This window comes from Anomaloglossus baeobatrachus, chromosome 6 (assembly GCF_048569485.1).
Source record: "Anomaloglossus baeobatrachus isolate aAnoBae1 chromosome 6, aAnoBae1.hap1, whole genome shotgun sequence".
Classification (NCBI taxonomy): Eukaryota; Metazoa; Chordata; class Amphibia; order Anura; family Aromobatidae; genus Anomaloglossus; species Anomaloglossus baeobatrachus.
The window spans coordinates 199,185,117-199,199,970 of NC_134358.1; the positions used below are offsets into that span (position 1 = coordinate 199,185,117).

The following is a 14,854-nucleotide window of genomic DNA, read 5'->3' on the forward strand; positions in this document are numbered from 1 at the left end:
ATACGAACCCAGAGACAAGCCTCTAAGAACTACACCTCCCAGAAGTCTGTGCAGAGGTCGCCGAGAGGCCTGCAGAAGCAGCAGACAGGACACATGAAGTTCATGCAGTGACAGGCATGCGGCTCCGGTAACGGCGGGCAGTCATGAGCGTGTGCCAGATTCTGTGGAGGACTGCGGTCAGGAGGCGGCCGCTCCTCTATTACTCACCCGGTTACAGTGCCGCCCATGTCAGCCTCTTACTGCCCCACCGCGGGACAGCGCCCTCCACTGGCAGCTGCTGGGTGCAGCCCCTGTTCACAGGCAGCGGCTTGTTCCAGGTGCGGGAGCAGAAGCGCACGTCCCTGCAGTCCAAGACTGACGAGAACCAGCCACTGACCGCCGCCCAGAAAGGTACCTGCAGGCTTCTGTGGGGGGGGAGTCACCTGGCGGCCTGCACTGCACGGCTCCTCTAGGGGGTGTCACCTGGCGGCCTGCACTGCACGGCTCCTCTAGGGGGTGTCACCTGGCGGCCTGCACTGCACGGCTCCTCTAGGGGGTGTCACCTGGCGGCCTGCACTGCACGGCTCCTCTAGGGGGTGTCACCTGGCGGCCTGCACTGCACGGCCCCTCTAGGGGGTGTCACCTGGCGGCCTGCACTGCACGGCCCCTCTAGGGGGTGTCACCTGGCGGCCTGCACTGCACGGCCCCTCTAGGGGGTGTCACCTGGCGGCCTGCACTGCACGGCTCCTCTAGGGGGGGTCACCTGGCGGCCTGCACTGCACGGCTCCTCTAGGGGGGGTCACCTAGCGGCCTGCATTGCACGGCTCCTCTAGTATCAGACAGGATCTACCTCTAACAATTCTGAGTAAAGCGAAACTTCGCCCATGATTTGTAACTTGTGAAATCCCACTGTCAGAATCTGATAGCGGTATTCAACACGCACCGCTATGGGGGCACATCTATTTTAAGTGCGCATCGAAAACGTCACATTTATTTTTTTTATCACCACTAAATTACCGTATATATATATATATATATATATATATTTATCATGGTAATTGTACTGCTGAGGAGAATATTACTCCAAGGTAATTTTTACCATAAAATGTACACTCTATAAACAATTCCCGAAAGAATATGCCAGAATTGTTGGTTTTTTTAAAATAATTTCTTCCCTGTTTTCAGTACACAATATGATAAAATAGTGTCATTCAAAAGTACAACCTGTCCTTCAAAAAACAAGCCCTTAAATGTCTATGTGGACAAAAAAGTTATGGCTCTGGGAAGAATGACAGGAAAAAATTAGAATGCAAATTGGCCACATCATGAAGGAGTAAACAAAGTTCATTTTAACCCCATAGCGACGGCCTAACGTCTCAAGACGTCGGACAAACAGGGTACTTATTCTGTTCCGACGCTTTGAGACGTCAGGCCGGAAAAAGCCTGTAGCGCCCCCCAGTGACGGAAAATCTCAGGGGTTTCAGCTACCGGAGGTAGCTGAGACCCCTAAGATTATGAATCGGGGTGTTTTTTTTGGACTCCGATAATGTGTTCGCCGGTATACACCGTATACCGCCAATCACATGAAAAAAAAAATGGCAAATAATACTGATTTCTTTCTCATCTGACATGATCAAACATGTCAGATGATAAAGAAATATAAGCCCCTAGTGCCCCCAAAGCCCCCGGTACCGGAGAAATCAACCCCCCACCACTGGAACATCCAAAATGACGCCGACTCGCGCCGAAAACTGCAGCCGCCGCCGGCTCTGCAGTCATTTCCCTCTGATCTGAAATGATGAAACATTTCAGATCGGAGGAAAATGTCCTCCCCCTGAGCCCTCCTCCGGGACACCGGAGCCCTCTGGTCCCCCAGAGCCCCCTCCGGTTCTCCAGAGCAATCCCCCCTCCCCTCCGGAGCATGCAAGATGGCGACGCGCACAGTAGCGCTTGGCCGCATTCATCCTCCTTCCCTCATTTCTGTCGCATGTGACATGTCACATGTGACATAAAAGTCGTCCTGCCAGGTCAGCCCCCGGTCTTACACGGTACCTGGCTGCTAGTCCTGTCCTCGCGATCACTCCGCCTCCCTCTGAAAAGCTGGGGGCGCATGCGCAGACAGCGCTTGTCAGTTGGCTCCTTGCAAGGAGGGACGCTGAGCTCACTACCGCTGAAACTGCTGGACTGTGGACTGGGGGAGCGTGAGTGCAGTAATCTGCAGCCACACTCCTCAAATGGAGGGCCTGCTGTTCCAGAAAATGGGGGATACGTTCTCTCAGCGTGCCCCTCATATTCTGGAATGAGGTTACTGCAGGTCACTCTGCCCTAGGTTGGACCGGGGCAGTGTTAGTGCAGTATTCTCAAATTACTGCACCCACACTGCTCACAGGAAGAGCTTGCTCTTCCAGAAAATGGGGGATACGTTCCCTGAGCGTGCCCCCCCATATTCTAGAAGGTCCAGAACCTACAAAATGGATTACAGCAGACCGGAATTTTTTTTATTTTTAATAAATTGGTGAAAGAGGGAATGTTTTGGGGAGTGTTTTTTTTCAAATTTTTTTTGTCTTTATTTTTTTTCTATTACTGACTGGGTTAGTGATGTTGGGTATCTGTTTAGATGCTGTGACATCTCTAACCTCTGGGCTTGCTGCCATGTGACATTACACATCTAGCATCAACCCCATTTATTACCCCGTTTGCCACCGCTTCAGGGCAACAGGATGAGCTGGGGTGAAGCGCCAGAATTGGCGCATCTAATGGATGCGCCACTTCTGGGGCGGCTGCGGCCTGCTATTAGGTTGGGAAAGGCCAAATAACTATGGCCCTTCCCACCCTGATAATACCAGGCCACAGCTGTCTGCTTTACCTTGGCTGGTAATCCAATTTGAGGGGGATCCCACTTTTTTTTTTTTTTTTTTTAATCATTTATAAATAATTATATAAAAACAGCTTGGGGTGACCTCCAAATTGGATCACTTCATATATGTGTTAGACATCTATCCATCCATCCATCCTAGCTCTTTAGGCTATGTGCCACAAACAGGATTTGCAGCATTTTGGAGGCATAACGCTGCGTTGTGCAGTACAAGCACAGTGGAAGGATTTTTAGAAATCTCCTGCCCACATCACTTCTTTTCTCTACAGCATAAACTGACCTGCGGTGCGGCTTCCTGTGCAGCAGGATGTCAATTTATGCTGCAGAGAATAAAGTGTTCTTCGGAGGAAGAATAAAGTCTGCAGCGGTTTGAACCCGGAGTGTATACACAGGTAGCTGCGTTCTCCCGTGGACAACACTCACATCTCTGCAGGAGGGCTGGCACTGCATCCTAGACCGTGTCGCCAGATTGTGGACACATAGCCTAAAAGTGAGAAATTTGGCGCAACAGCAACATTTTTGTGAAGTACCTGTAGATTTATAATTCTCACTTTACCCCTGAATAAAGTGCTTGAAGGGTCTAGTTTCCAAAATGGGGTCACTTGTGGGGGTTTCTGTGGAAGGTGACCTAGGGGCCCTGCAAATGCGACATGGTGCCCACAATTTGTTTCAACTTTTACAAAATTCAAATCATGCTCCTTCCGTTCTGAGCCCTACTGTTTGTCCAAAGAGAGCTTTTTTCACCACATATGGGGTATCACTGCGCTCATAAGAAATTGGATAACAAACTGTGTGCTCCATTTTTTGGTATTTCCTCTTGAAAAAGGGAGGAATTTTGTGCTAAAGCAACATTTTTCTGAAAAAAAAATCAAGATTTTCAATATGACTACCTAAGGTTATGAAATTCTATGAAGTATCTGTGGGTTCAAATGCACTATACCCCTAGATAAAATCCTTGAGGGGTCTAGTTTCCAGAATGGGGTCACTTGTGGGGGAGCTCCACTGTTTAGGCACCTCAGGGGGTCACCAAACGCAACATGGCGTTCGCTAATAATTCCTGCCAATTTTGCAGTCAAATGGTGCTCGTTTCCTTCCGAGCCTTGCCGTGCACCCAAACAGTTGATTTCCACCACATATGATGTATCAGCGAACTCAGGAGAAATTGCACAATACATTTTATGGTGCATTTTTTTTCCTGTTACCTTTGTGGAAAAAAAGCTACCTGGTTAATGGTTAAAATAACAACTTTGTGGTAAAAATGTTTTTTTTTTTATTTTCAAGGCTTAACATTATAAAATTCTGTGAAGCACCTGGGTGTTCAGGGTACTCACTAAACATCTAGATAAATTCCTTGAGGGGTCTATTTTCAAAAATGGGGCCACATGTTGGGGAGCTTTCACTGTATAGGCACCTCAGGGGCTCTCTAAAGGCAACATGGCGTCCGCTATTCATTCCAGCCAATTTTGCAGTCAAATAGCACTCCTTCCCTTCCGAGCCCTGCCATGTGCCCAAACAGTTGATTTCCACCATATTTAAGGTATTTCCAAACTCAGGAGAAATTGCACAATTGTATGCTGAATTTTTTCCTTTTATTCTTGTAAAAACAAAAAAGGTACCTGGTTGAAGTAACGATTTTGTGGTAAAATGTTATTTTTTTATTTTCATGGCTCAACGTTACAAAATTCTGTGAAGCACCTGGGGGCTCAGGGTAGTCACCAAACATCTAGATACATTCCTTGAGGGGCCTAGTTTCCAAAATGGGGTCACTTGTGCGGGGGTTTCTGCTGTTTAGGTACCTTAGGGGACCTTCAAATGCGACATGGTGCCCGCAATCTTTTTCAGCCAAAAATCCTTTTGAAAACTCAAATACTGCTTCTTCCATTCCAAGCCCTCCCATTTGTCCAAACAAAAGTTTCAGACCACATGTGAGGTATCACCGCGCTCATAAGAAAGTGGGTAACAAATGTTGAGGTCAAATTTTTGGAATTACCTCTTGAAAAAGTGAGAAAATTGATGCTAAAGCAACATTTTTGAGAAAATTATTAATTTTCAATATGACAACGTAACGGTAACAAAATCTGTGAAATGCTTGTGGGTCCAAAATGCTCACTATACCCCTACATAGAGGCCTTGAGGGGTCTAGTTTCCAAAATGGCGTCACTTGTGAGGAGTTTCTTCTGTTTAGGTACCTTAGCGGACCTGTAAATGCAACATGGTGCCCGAAATCTATTTCAGCCAAATTTGTTTCCAAAATTCAAATATTGCTCCTTCTGTTCTGAGCCCTCCCATTTATCCAAACAGAGGTTTTTGACCACGTGGGGTATCGGCACGTTCATAAGAAAGTGGGTGACAAGTTTTAGGGTCCATTTTGTTGTGTTATTTCTTCTAAAAGTGAATACATTTGGGTTAGAGCAACATTTTTAGGTAAAATTTAATTTTTGCTTTTTTTCATTCCACATTGCTTTTGTTCATGTGAAGCACCTGAAGGGTTAATAAACTTCTTGAATGTGATTTTGAGTACTTTGGGGGGTGCAGTTTTTAGAATGGGTCACTTTTGGGTATTTTCTCTCATCTAGGCCTCTCAAAGTCACTTCAAATGTGATGTGGTCCCTAAAAAATGGTTTTGTAAATTTTGATGTAAAAATGAGAAATCGCTGATAAACTTTAAACTCTTCTAACTTCCTAACAAAAAAAAAATTTGGTTCCAAAATCGCGCTGATGTAAAGTAGACAAGTGGGAAATGTTATTTATTAACTATTTTGTGTGACCTAACTCTCTGGTTTAACGGTATAAAAATTCAAAAGTTGAAAATTGCTAAATTTTCAAAATTTTTGCCAAAATTATTTTTTTTTTCATAAACACAAAAAATATTGTCCTAAATTTGGTACTAACATGAAGTCCAATATGTGATGAAAAAAACAGTCTCAGAATCACTGGGATCGGTTGAAGCGTTCCAGAGTTATAACCTCATGAAGTGACACTGGTCAGAATTGCAAAATTTGTTCTGGTCATTAAGGTGAAAATTAGCTCCGTCACTAAGGGGTTAAAATTAATAGATCTTGGAATAATAATAAGTTCCACAATTGGATGTTTAAAAAAAAAAAAAGTTCCTGTGTTGAAATAATCTTATATATGTGTCCCTGCTATGTTGTTTTTATTCCAAGATCTATTGATTAAAATTAACTTTGCTTGTGGTAAAATTCCTTTTAAGTATGCTGATATCCCATTATATACAGTATGAGCCCACAAGCAGCCCCCCTATATCCAGCATGATATCTTGCATAGCTCCCTATATACAGCGTGAGCCCCCACATGTCCCCTCTATATACAGCGTGAGCCCCCACATGTCCCCTCTATATACAGCGGGAGCCCCCATCTGTCCCCTCTATATACTGCGTGAGCCCCCACATGTCCCCTCTATATACAGCGTGAGCCCCCACATGTACCCTCTATATACTGCGGGAGCCCCCACATGTCCTCTCTATATACAGCGGGAGCCCCCACGTGCCCCCTCCTATATACAGCGGGAGCCCCCACGTGCCCCCTCCTATATACAGCGGGAGCCCCCACGTGCCCCCTCCTATATACAGCGGGAGCCCCCATGTGCCTCCTCCTATATACAGCGGGAGCCCCCACGTGCCCCCTCCTATATACAGCGGGAGACCCCACATAGCCTCCTCCTATATACAGCGGGAGACCCCACGTGCCCCCTCCTATATACAGCGGGAGACCCCACGTGCCCCCTCCTATATACAGCGGGAGACCCCACGTGCCCCCTCCTATATACAGCGGGAGACCCCACGTGCCCCCTCCTATATACAGCGGGAGACCCCACGTGCCCCCTCCTATATACAGCGGGAGACCCCACATGCCCCCTCCTATATACAGCGGGAGACCCCACGTGCCCCCTCCTATATACAGCGGGAGACCCCACGTGCCCCCTCCTATATACAGCGGGAGACCCCACGTGCCCCCTCCTATATACAGCGGGAGACCCCACGTGCCCCCTCCTATATACAGCGGGAGACCCCACGTGCCCCCTCCTATATACAGCGGGAGCCCCCACATAGCCTCCTCCTATATACAGCGGGAGACCCCACATAGCCTCCTCCTATATACAGCGGGAGACCCCACATAGCCTCCTCCTATATACAGCGGGAGACCCCACGTGCCCCCTCCTATATACAGCGGGAGACCCCACGTGCCCCCTCCTATATACAGCGGGAGCCCCCACGTGCCCCCTCCTATATACAGCGCGAGACCCCACATAGCCTCCTACATAGAGTATGAACCCTTACATAGAGTATGAGCCTATACATAGCCTCCTAAATACAAGCAAACTTCCATACACATATGAAAAAAAAAACACCACATACTCTCTCCCTTGGCGCTCTGATCCCGTTTAGGTGCACGGACAATCCACACAGCACATGCGATGATGTGATGACATAGTCTGCTATCCCACACGCTGATTGGTGAAAAACATAGCCAGTGGCACCTTCTTCACCAATGTATTCACCGATATCTGCATCCTGAGGATGCAAATAGCTGGGATATCGTAATGCAGGGGAGGGCATGGTGCAGGCCAGACCGGAACAGTATAGAGGCGGATGTGGTCCGTGGGCCGCACGTTACCTAGCTCTGACATAGAGAGATTCTGAAGGTTACTGTCCTGTTATTTCTTACAGTGAAACGGGCTGGAGCAGACTTTACCTACTTGATTGTGGCACTTATCGGAGCTGGGATTACAGGTAAGAAGACCCTTTTTTTTTTTTCTTCCCCTCTCTTCTTCCTCTCTGTTGCAATAACTGTGTGTATTTTCATTAACATTACTTTTCACTCTGCAGGAGGACTTTTATATGTGGTGTTCACAGAACTGTTTTCTTCTTCAAGTCCAAGTAAAATATATGGAAATGCTTTTGAGAAATGCCGAATACACCCTGAGGTAAGCACACTGCCTTAAAGGGAACCCGTCAGCTGTTACATGCTGTCCACACAGTAGGCAGCGTGTATCAGCCACTGGCTGTATCCTCACAGCCAGGCATGTTTAATATTGGAAACCTGTGGCGTTTCATAGAAAAACATAGTTTTTATAGCTGTGAGGGACTGAGCTGCGTATGTGACTAGACCTACAAATGGGTCTCTGGCAGCCTCTCCCAACCCGCTGACCGTTATCTGCCCGTACACACCTGTCGGCATGCTGGGAGAAGTGATTGTACAGACAGTCTCTGATACATGCTACCCAAACCGTGAGCAGCATGTATCAGCTGACAGGTTTTCTTTTGGGGGGGTTTCTGACTTATTAAATATTTGACCAAGGAACCAAAACATATTGAGCCACATGAATTTCCTGATAAATCCACCTCCACTCTGAGTCTACTGCCAGTCTGTACTGCAGCGATAATGTTCCAGAACTACCTACGTGACCGCTGCAGCCACTCACTGGCCTCAGTTGTGTAGTGGCGCAGCCAGCATTTATTTTTTACTTTGATTTTATTTTTTTTAATGACACATTTGGAAAGACCTAACTCCTGCATTATTTAAAGTTTTGCACTGTTCACCATTGTTTGTGTTGCCATGATTTTTTTACTGGTATGGAGCTGTATAGTGCTTTTTTTTTTTTTTTTTTTTTTTTTTTAAGCAGGGTTAGTTATTTTCTTCTGTACCATTTTTGGGTACACATGACGGAACACGTATGGTTCACTTTACATTCTCCCCCCTCAGTGAACACTCTTGGGGTTACATTTGATTAACTGAAAACGGTCCTCAAACATGTTCTTGGACATTTCCATTCACTTCAACTGGTAGACTTTCACTATGGCACTGCCTTTATTTCGTATAAAAATCTGGGGATTGCTTACCTTTAATTCTGTGTTAGTGAGCACTTCTTCTTTGCCAAGATAACAATCCATCCACCTCGTAGGTCAAATTGAGGGTTAATGTTCATACAAGTTTTATCACACAGCACAATGTCACAGATGTCACAGGTTTGGCGGGAGCGTACAATTGTCAGGCTGGCTGCAGTAGTGTCCACCAGAGCTGTTGCCCATGAATTGAATATTCATTTCTCTACCATAAGCCGTCTCCGAACCCGTCTAATCAGCATCTTGAGATGCCACACCTGTGAGGTGGACGAATTATCTTGGTAAAGAAGAACTCACTAACATAGATTTAGACAAATTTGTGAACAATATTTGAGAGGAAAAGGCCTTTGTGGACATAGAAAACGTCTTAGATCTTTGAGTTCGGCTCATGAAAACTGAGAGCAAAAACAAGTGTTGTGTTTTATATTTTTGTTCAGTGTATTTCCGAGCTAGCATTTTCTAGTGTCAGGGCCACAGATTCCTTTTTTATTTGTAAGTTACTTGTATAGCACCATAAAATACCGCAGTGTTTTACAGACATCATTGTCACAGTCCCAGTTAGGGCTTAAGGCCGCTTTACACGCTGCGATATTATGACCGATATCGCTAGCGTGGGTACCCGCCCCCATCGTTTGTTGCGACACTGGCAAATCGCTGCCCGTGGCGCAGAACATCGCGCGGACCCGTCACACTACTTACCTGCCCTGCAACGTCGCTGTGACCGGCGAACCGCCTCCTTTCTAGGGGGGCGGTTCGTTCAGCGTCACAGCGACGTCACAACAGCGCCACTGAACCGCTGCCCAATAGAAGCGGAGGGGCGGAGATTAGTGGGACGAACATCCCGCCCACCTCCTTCCTTCCGCATTGCAGGCGGGAGGCAGGTAAGGAGAGGTTCCTCGTTCCTGCGGTGTCACACGGAGCGATGTGTGCTGCCGCAGGAACGACAAACTACATCGTTACTGCAGCAGCAACGATATTAGAGAATGGACCCCCATGTCACCGATGAGCGATTTTGCACGTTTTTGCGACGATGCAAAATCGCTCATAGGTGTCGCACGCAACGGCATCGCTAAAGCGACTGGATGTGCGTCAGAAATTCCGTGACCCCAACGAGATCGCTTGAGCGATGTCGCAGCGTGTAAAGCGGCCTTTACAATCTAAATTCCCATTGACTGCAGTCAGATGGCCGTAGATTCTCTCATGCTAGAGAATTAGGCCTATTATGCCAATCGCACTGATTAAGCTGTGATTACAGTTTGGTCAGAGTGTCAGCTTAGTGTGATCCGATTCTCTCGCATCGTGGCACAGGTGACGAGAAGATGGAGAACAAAATTTCTCCATTCTACAAGTCCCCAAAATCTGACTGCACTCTTGTATCTTCCAAGTGCACTCAGATGATTTCCACCCAGCTATAGAGTTGAATAGGTGCATGCCCTCCGATTTGCTCTGCCACTTGCAGCATGCTGCAATTTTTTTCTCATGCCAAATTGGCATGAGAAGAATTTTGCTGATCGGCACAGCCTCATAAATTTACCTTGAACTACTTATCTGATAAAACATCAGTTACTTGTGAGCGCAGCCTATCACGAAGTCCTTGGAGTGTGGGTGGAAACGCACGCAAACATGGGGAGAAGCAAACTCCTCGCAGATGTTGTCATTGGTGGGATTTTAAAGGGAACCTGTCACCATTTTTTTCAGAATTGAACCTAAAGTATCATCTTCTGCAGCTCCTGGGCTGCATTCTACGAAGGTGCACTTTGTTCCCTGACTCCCCTTGCAGACCCCAGAAATACTGTTATAAAATCTGCCGCCATGTATGTAAATTAACCGTTCTGGTCGGATGGGTGTCCTTTTCTACGGCTCCTGTCCCTCCCTCTGCCGCTGTTCACTGTCTTTCTTTCATGATTGATGTGGGTGACGCCTCCCTTTAACTCTGGACCTCAGCGCTGTGAGGCTACCGTGCTGTAACTTTTTTTTTTTTTTTTTTTTTTTTTTTTATTACAATACTCTACATTTATTTTGTTTGTTAATGATTTTGTTGGTTTTTTTTTAATTTTGTATTTTTCCACATAAAGGTTATTGGAGCATTTGGTGAGCCTATTAAGGCATTTGGAGAGACCACAAAGCGTGGAAGAAGACAACATGTTGCGTAAGTATTAGAGGCAATTGGATTATGTATAATGTTACGCTTTACATTGATAATCAAAAGTACGAGATTGAACCCTTGAAATAGACGAACATATGGCCCATTAAAAGGGGAGCTGCAGAACAAGACTGCGAGCTGCATTGCTAGATTACAAAATAAAGGTTTACAAAAAATTGGAAAAATACTCTGCATACTTTACTAAACAAGGATACCTAGAAATATCTATCGGAGCCGTCTGACAAAATTTCAAGGATTTCACTCTGGTTATTGTAACTCTTTCAAGTTCAAGGCTAATCGATTGTATTTTAGTTTCATTCTAAAGTCTGATATTTTTCATATTTTTTCATATTTACTTTACAGTCTACTAAATTGTTTTGAGGGGTTTTTTCTGCTCACCTCATCCCCAATTATAGCATCAAAATGGTACTGTAAGGCCTTGTGCGCACACTGCGTTTTTACCCGCGGTTTTATTTACGGTTTTGCTGCAGAAATTTCTTTAGAAATGTTTAACCTTTCTGCAGACCTGTCCCAGCAAAACCTATGGGGAAAAAATATAGCTGTGCGCACACTGCGTTTTTTTTCTCAAGAAAATTCTTTCTGCAGAATTTCTTGAGAAAATTTCTTGAGAAAATGTGCATGTCACTTCTATTCCGCAGGTACCTGCAGTATTTCACTCCATTCACTGTAATGTAATCGCAAAATACCGCGGGTATACCACAGGTAGCAAATGATGTGCGGTATAACCTCGGTTTACCTGCGGTAATGTTCATCACTGCCTGCGTTTTGCAGGGAAGTGATGTCATTATGCCAAGAAGAGTAAGCGGAGCAGAGAGTAAACACACACACACGTCACAGACATAGAATACACACACATCACACTCACACACAGACATATAGAATACACATACAAATCAAACGTACATATAAAAATAAAAAAAAAAGCGTGTGCTCCGCCGTATTTTTACCGTCCAGCCGAGGTAAACACACAGCGGCGGCCCGGTATTCTCATGCTGGGGAGGGCGAGGGACAGGGTTAATGCCCTCCCCCTCCCGCAGCCAAGAATATCAGCCCGCAGCTGCCGTGGGACTGTCGCATCCATTATGCGGCAGTCACGGAGTGTGCCCGGCTCTTCCAGATTGCCGTGATGCGGTGGCAATCCAGGTAATAACGAGTTAAATGGCAGCGGATCGCTGCCATTTAAGTCCAGGCTTAATCATGGCAGCGTCTATGAGACCGCTGACATGATTAACCCATAAGTAAAGTGAATAAACACACACCGAAAAATCCTTTATTTTAAATAAAAGACAAAAAGCCCCCTCTTTCACCCCTTTATTAACCCCCCCAACACACAGTTGCGGCGTAATCCATGCAGGTCCCATGATGCTTGCATCCAGCCGCGACTGACACTGTACTGAATGCAGCTTCGTAACGAGACTACAGAGAGGTAATTACAGGTCATTTCTAACGGTCGGTAATGTGAACACATTATCGCTCGTGAGAAATGCAGTGTGTCCTCACAGGGACTCTATCTATTGATTGATCTGTCCTCTATCTATCCTTATATCTATCTATCCTTATATCTATCTATCCTTCTATCTATCTATTATCTATTTATCTATTATCTATCTATCCATTGTCTATTATCTATCTATCCCTCTATCTATCTATCCTTCTATCTATCTATATATCTATCCATTATCTATCTATTTCTCTCTCTATCTATCTATATCAGAAGGAAATGACCTTTTTCTTTTTTTTTTTTTTTTTTTTCCTCAACATGCTTTATTTATATATTATGGCAGTTACAGCATAAAAAAAACGCAGGGACCAACCTGCAGAAAAATCGCGGCAAAACAGCATGTGTTTGTCCCGCAGTTTCGATGCAGTTTTTACCGCAGGTGCGGTAATCTTCAACTCCCAGAAGTTTCTCAAGAAATGTTCTTGAGAAAAATCACTTTTCTAGTGCGCACATAGCCTTATATTGTTTTGTCTACATTATGTTGGGAAAAACTATATAATTATGTCGGAATGGATGTATAATCCTTTTTGAAAATTCTGCCGCCTATTAAGTATATGATCATTTTTTGGACTCATAAAATGCTTATTTTTTTTATTTCAAGATTACACAGTCCTTCTGACAAGGATTTGTGTGACAAGTCCTTCTTTACATGCTTTGAAGTATGTGAGAGAAATGTTCAGTGTGACTTGTGGCCAAAAATCCATTCAATCAAAATCAAATCTTCATATCGCTCTATTTGGTGTCATCATATAGCCTATAGAATCCAACATCAAACTGCTGACGTATATATACAAATTGTATATGTGTCTTTCTAATTAACTCAGATGCTGCCAATAAACCTATCAGAAGCTTCCAAAGACATGATATCATCACATAGGCTGTCCCATATTGTTTAAAGGCATAGAACGCTTTGTGTATATAAACCTTTGACTGTGTGGAAAGTATTAAAAATGCCTTAAAACATTCTCTCTCTCATTATTCTGGCATTTGGCAAATATAAATCATTTTGGTAATCTTAATTGACCTAAAACGGGAAAGGTTATATAAATATATAACATTATAAAAAAAATTATTTTTTTTTTGTTCTTCTTTTAAAGCTCCACGGAGTACTTTAGAGATGGCGTAAAGTGTATGCGATTGAAGTTTTACATTTCGGGTTCAGAGCCAAGAATACAAGGGGTCGTGCATGTGGATTTGAAAGAGGTATAGTATATTTCTGTGTTCTTTATGTCCAGCACCATAAGGTCAATGCTTTTTCTTTCAGTACAGACCTTGTCTCTCTTTCACTTTTCAGAATCCAGAAAGCAAGAAGTATGAATTTCAGTATATAATTGTTGAATTGGACACTATTCCTCGCAGGTCTATTGTTGTGGAGGATAATCGGTATATGAATTAGAAAAATACTGTTATGTCGAACAATTTTTTTTTTATTTTTTTTATTGTGAAAAAGATTTTCTTGGGTGTTCAGCCAGTAAAGAATATTCTGCCAAGAAATCCTGTGCCCAGTATGAGCTATAAATGAATCGTGACTTGCTGTTTGGATACAGGAACTCGAATGAATCATGCCGGTATTTTATTCTAAAGGCATATGAAGATTCCTTGACCCTTTATAAGTGATACGTGGATTTCTGCCTTCAACAGAAAATCATCATATGCCAAATAAAAACATTGTCCATACCATGTTATTTCTTAACATGAATATGTCCTTTTGTGCTTTTATTGATGTCAGGGCATTCAAATAATTCCAGCATACACTGAAATTCATTGTACTTTTAATAACCGCTTATATTGTTAATGACACAATGACACATTTGAAGAATAAAGAAAAAACAAGGTTTTGTTAATTTCTGCATATTATTCTTTTCGCGTTTAACTGTCTTGTTAGAAATAATATACCTTTTTAGAGGACGATTTTATTGAACATGTTGTATAGCAGCATTTAAAATTTTTGTTTAAAGCAGTTTTTTATAGCAAAATATTTTTTCTAACTAGATTATAATGTGTACTTTTTTAATTTATATATAAGAAATGAAAATGGCTGGTTGCTTAGGAATAACCATTAACAACTCACCACTGAAGCCTGTTTTCACCTTCCTGACCAGGCCAAATTTTTCAATTCTGACCAGAGTCCCTTTATGAGCTAATAACTCTGAAATGGTTTAACAAATCCTAATGTTGAGATTTTTTTTGTGACCATATACTTCATGTTAGTGGTAATTTCTTTGTCGCTCCATTGGGAGACCCAGACAATTGGGTGTATAGCTTCTGCCTCCGGAGGCCACACAAAGTATTACACTTTAAAAAGTGTAACCCCTCCCCTCTGCCTATACACCCTCCCGTGGCTCACGGGCTCCTCAGTTTTTATGCTTTGTGTTGAAGGAGGCACACATTCACTCGAGCTCCCATTTTAGTCAGCAGCAGCTGCTGATTGTATCGGATGGAAGAAAAGAGGGCCCCCACAGGGCTCCCGG

General features: G+C 44.0%; 2 protein-coding genes across 2 annotated transcripts in view; one reads left to right on the forward strand and one right to left on the reverse strand.

Annotated features, from left to right (window-relative positions):
• Positions 1-91, reverse strand: part of FBXO15 (F-box protein 15) — a 122,574-nt gene extending 122,483 nt beyond the window's left edge. The window contains exon 1 of the mRNA XM_075314615.1: positions 9-91. The gene's annotated coding sequence lies outside the window, so the exon portion shown is untranslated. The remainder of the gene's footprint in view (positions 1-8) is intronic.
• On the forward strand, positions 27-14,227 carry TIMM21 (translocase of inner mitochondrial membrane 21). Its single transcript, XM_075314619.1, has 6 exons — positions 27-390; positions 7,543-7,605; positions 7,702-7,799; positions 10,794-10,867; positions 13,481-13,586; positions 13,678-14,227. The coding sequence occupies exons 1-6, from the start codon at positions 144-146 to the stop codon at positions 13,777-13,779; spliced, it is 690 nt and encodes a 229-aa protein (XP_075170734.1). The 5' UTR covers positions 27-143; the 3' UTR covers positions 13,780-14,227.
• Positions 14,228-14,854: the final 627 nt, after the last annotated feature.

Excerpts from the sequence above, each read along its gene's own strand:
- TIMM21 (XM_075314619.1), top strand. The coding sequence starts at position 144 with ATGAGCGTGTGCCAGATTCTGTGGAGGACTGCGGTCAGGAGGCGGCCG. Across the intron at positions 7,800-10,793 it reads AATGCCGAATACACCCTGAG|GTTATTGGAGCATTTGGTGA; the intron begins GTAAGCACACTG and ends TTCCACATAAAG. Across the intron at positions 13,587-13,677 it reads TGCATGTGGATTTGAAAGAG|AATCCAGAAAGCAAGAAGTA; the intron begins GTATAGTATATT and ends TTCACTTTTCAG.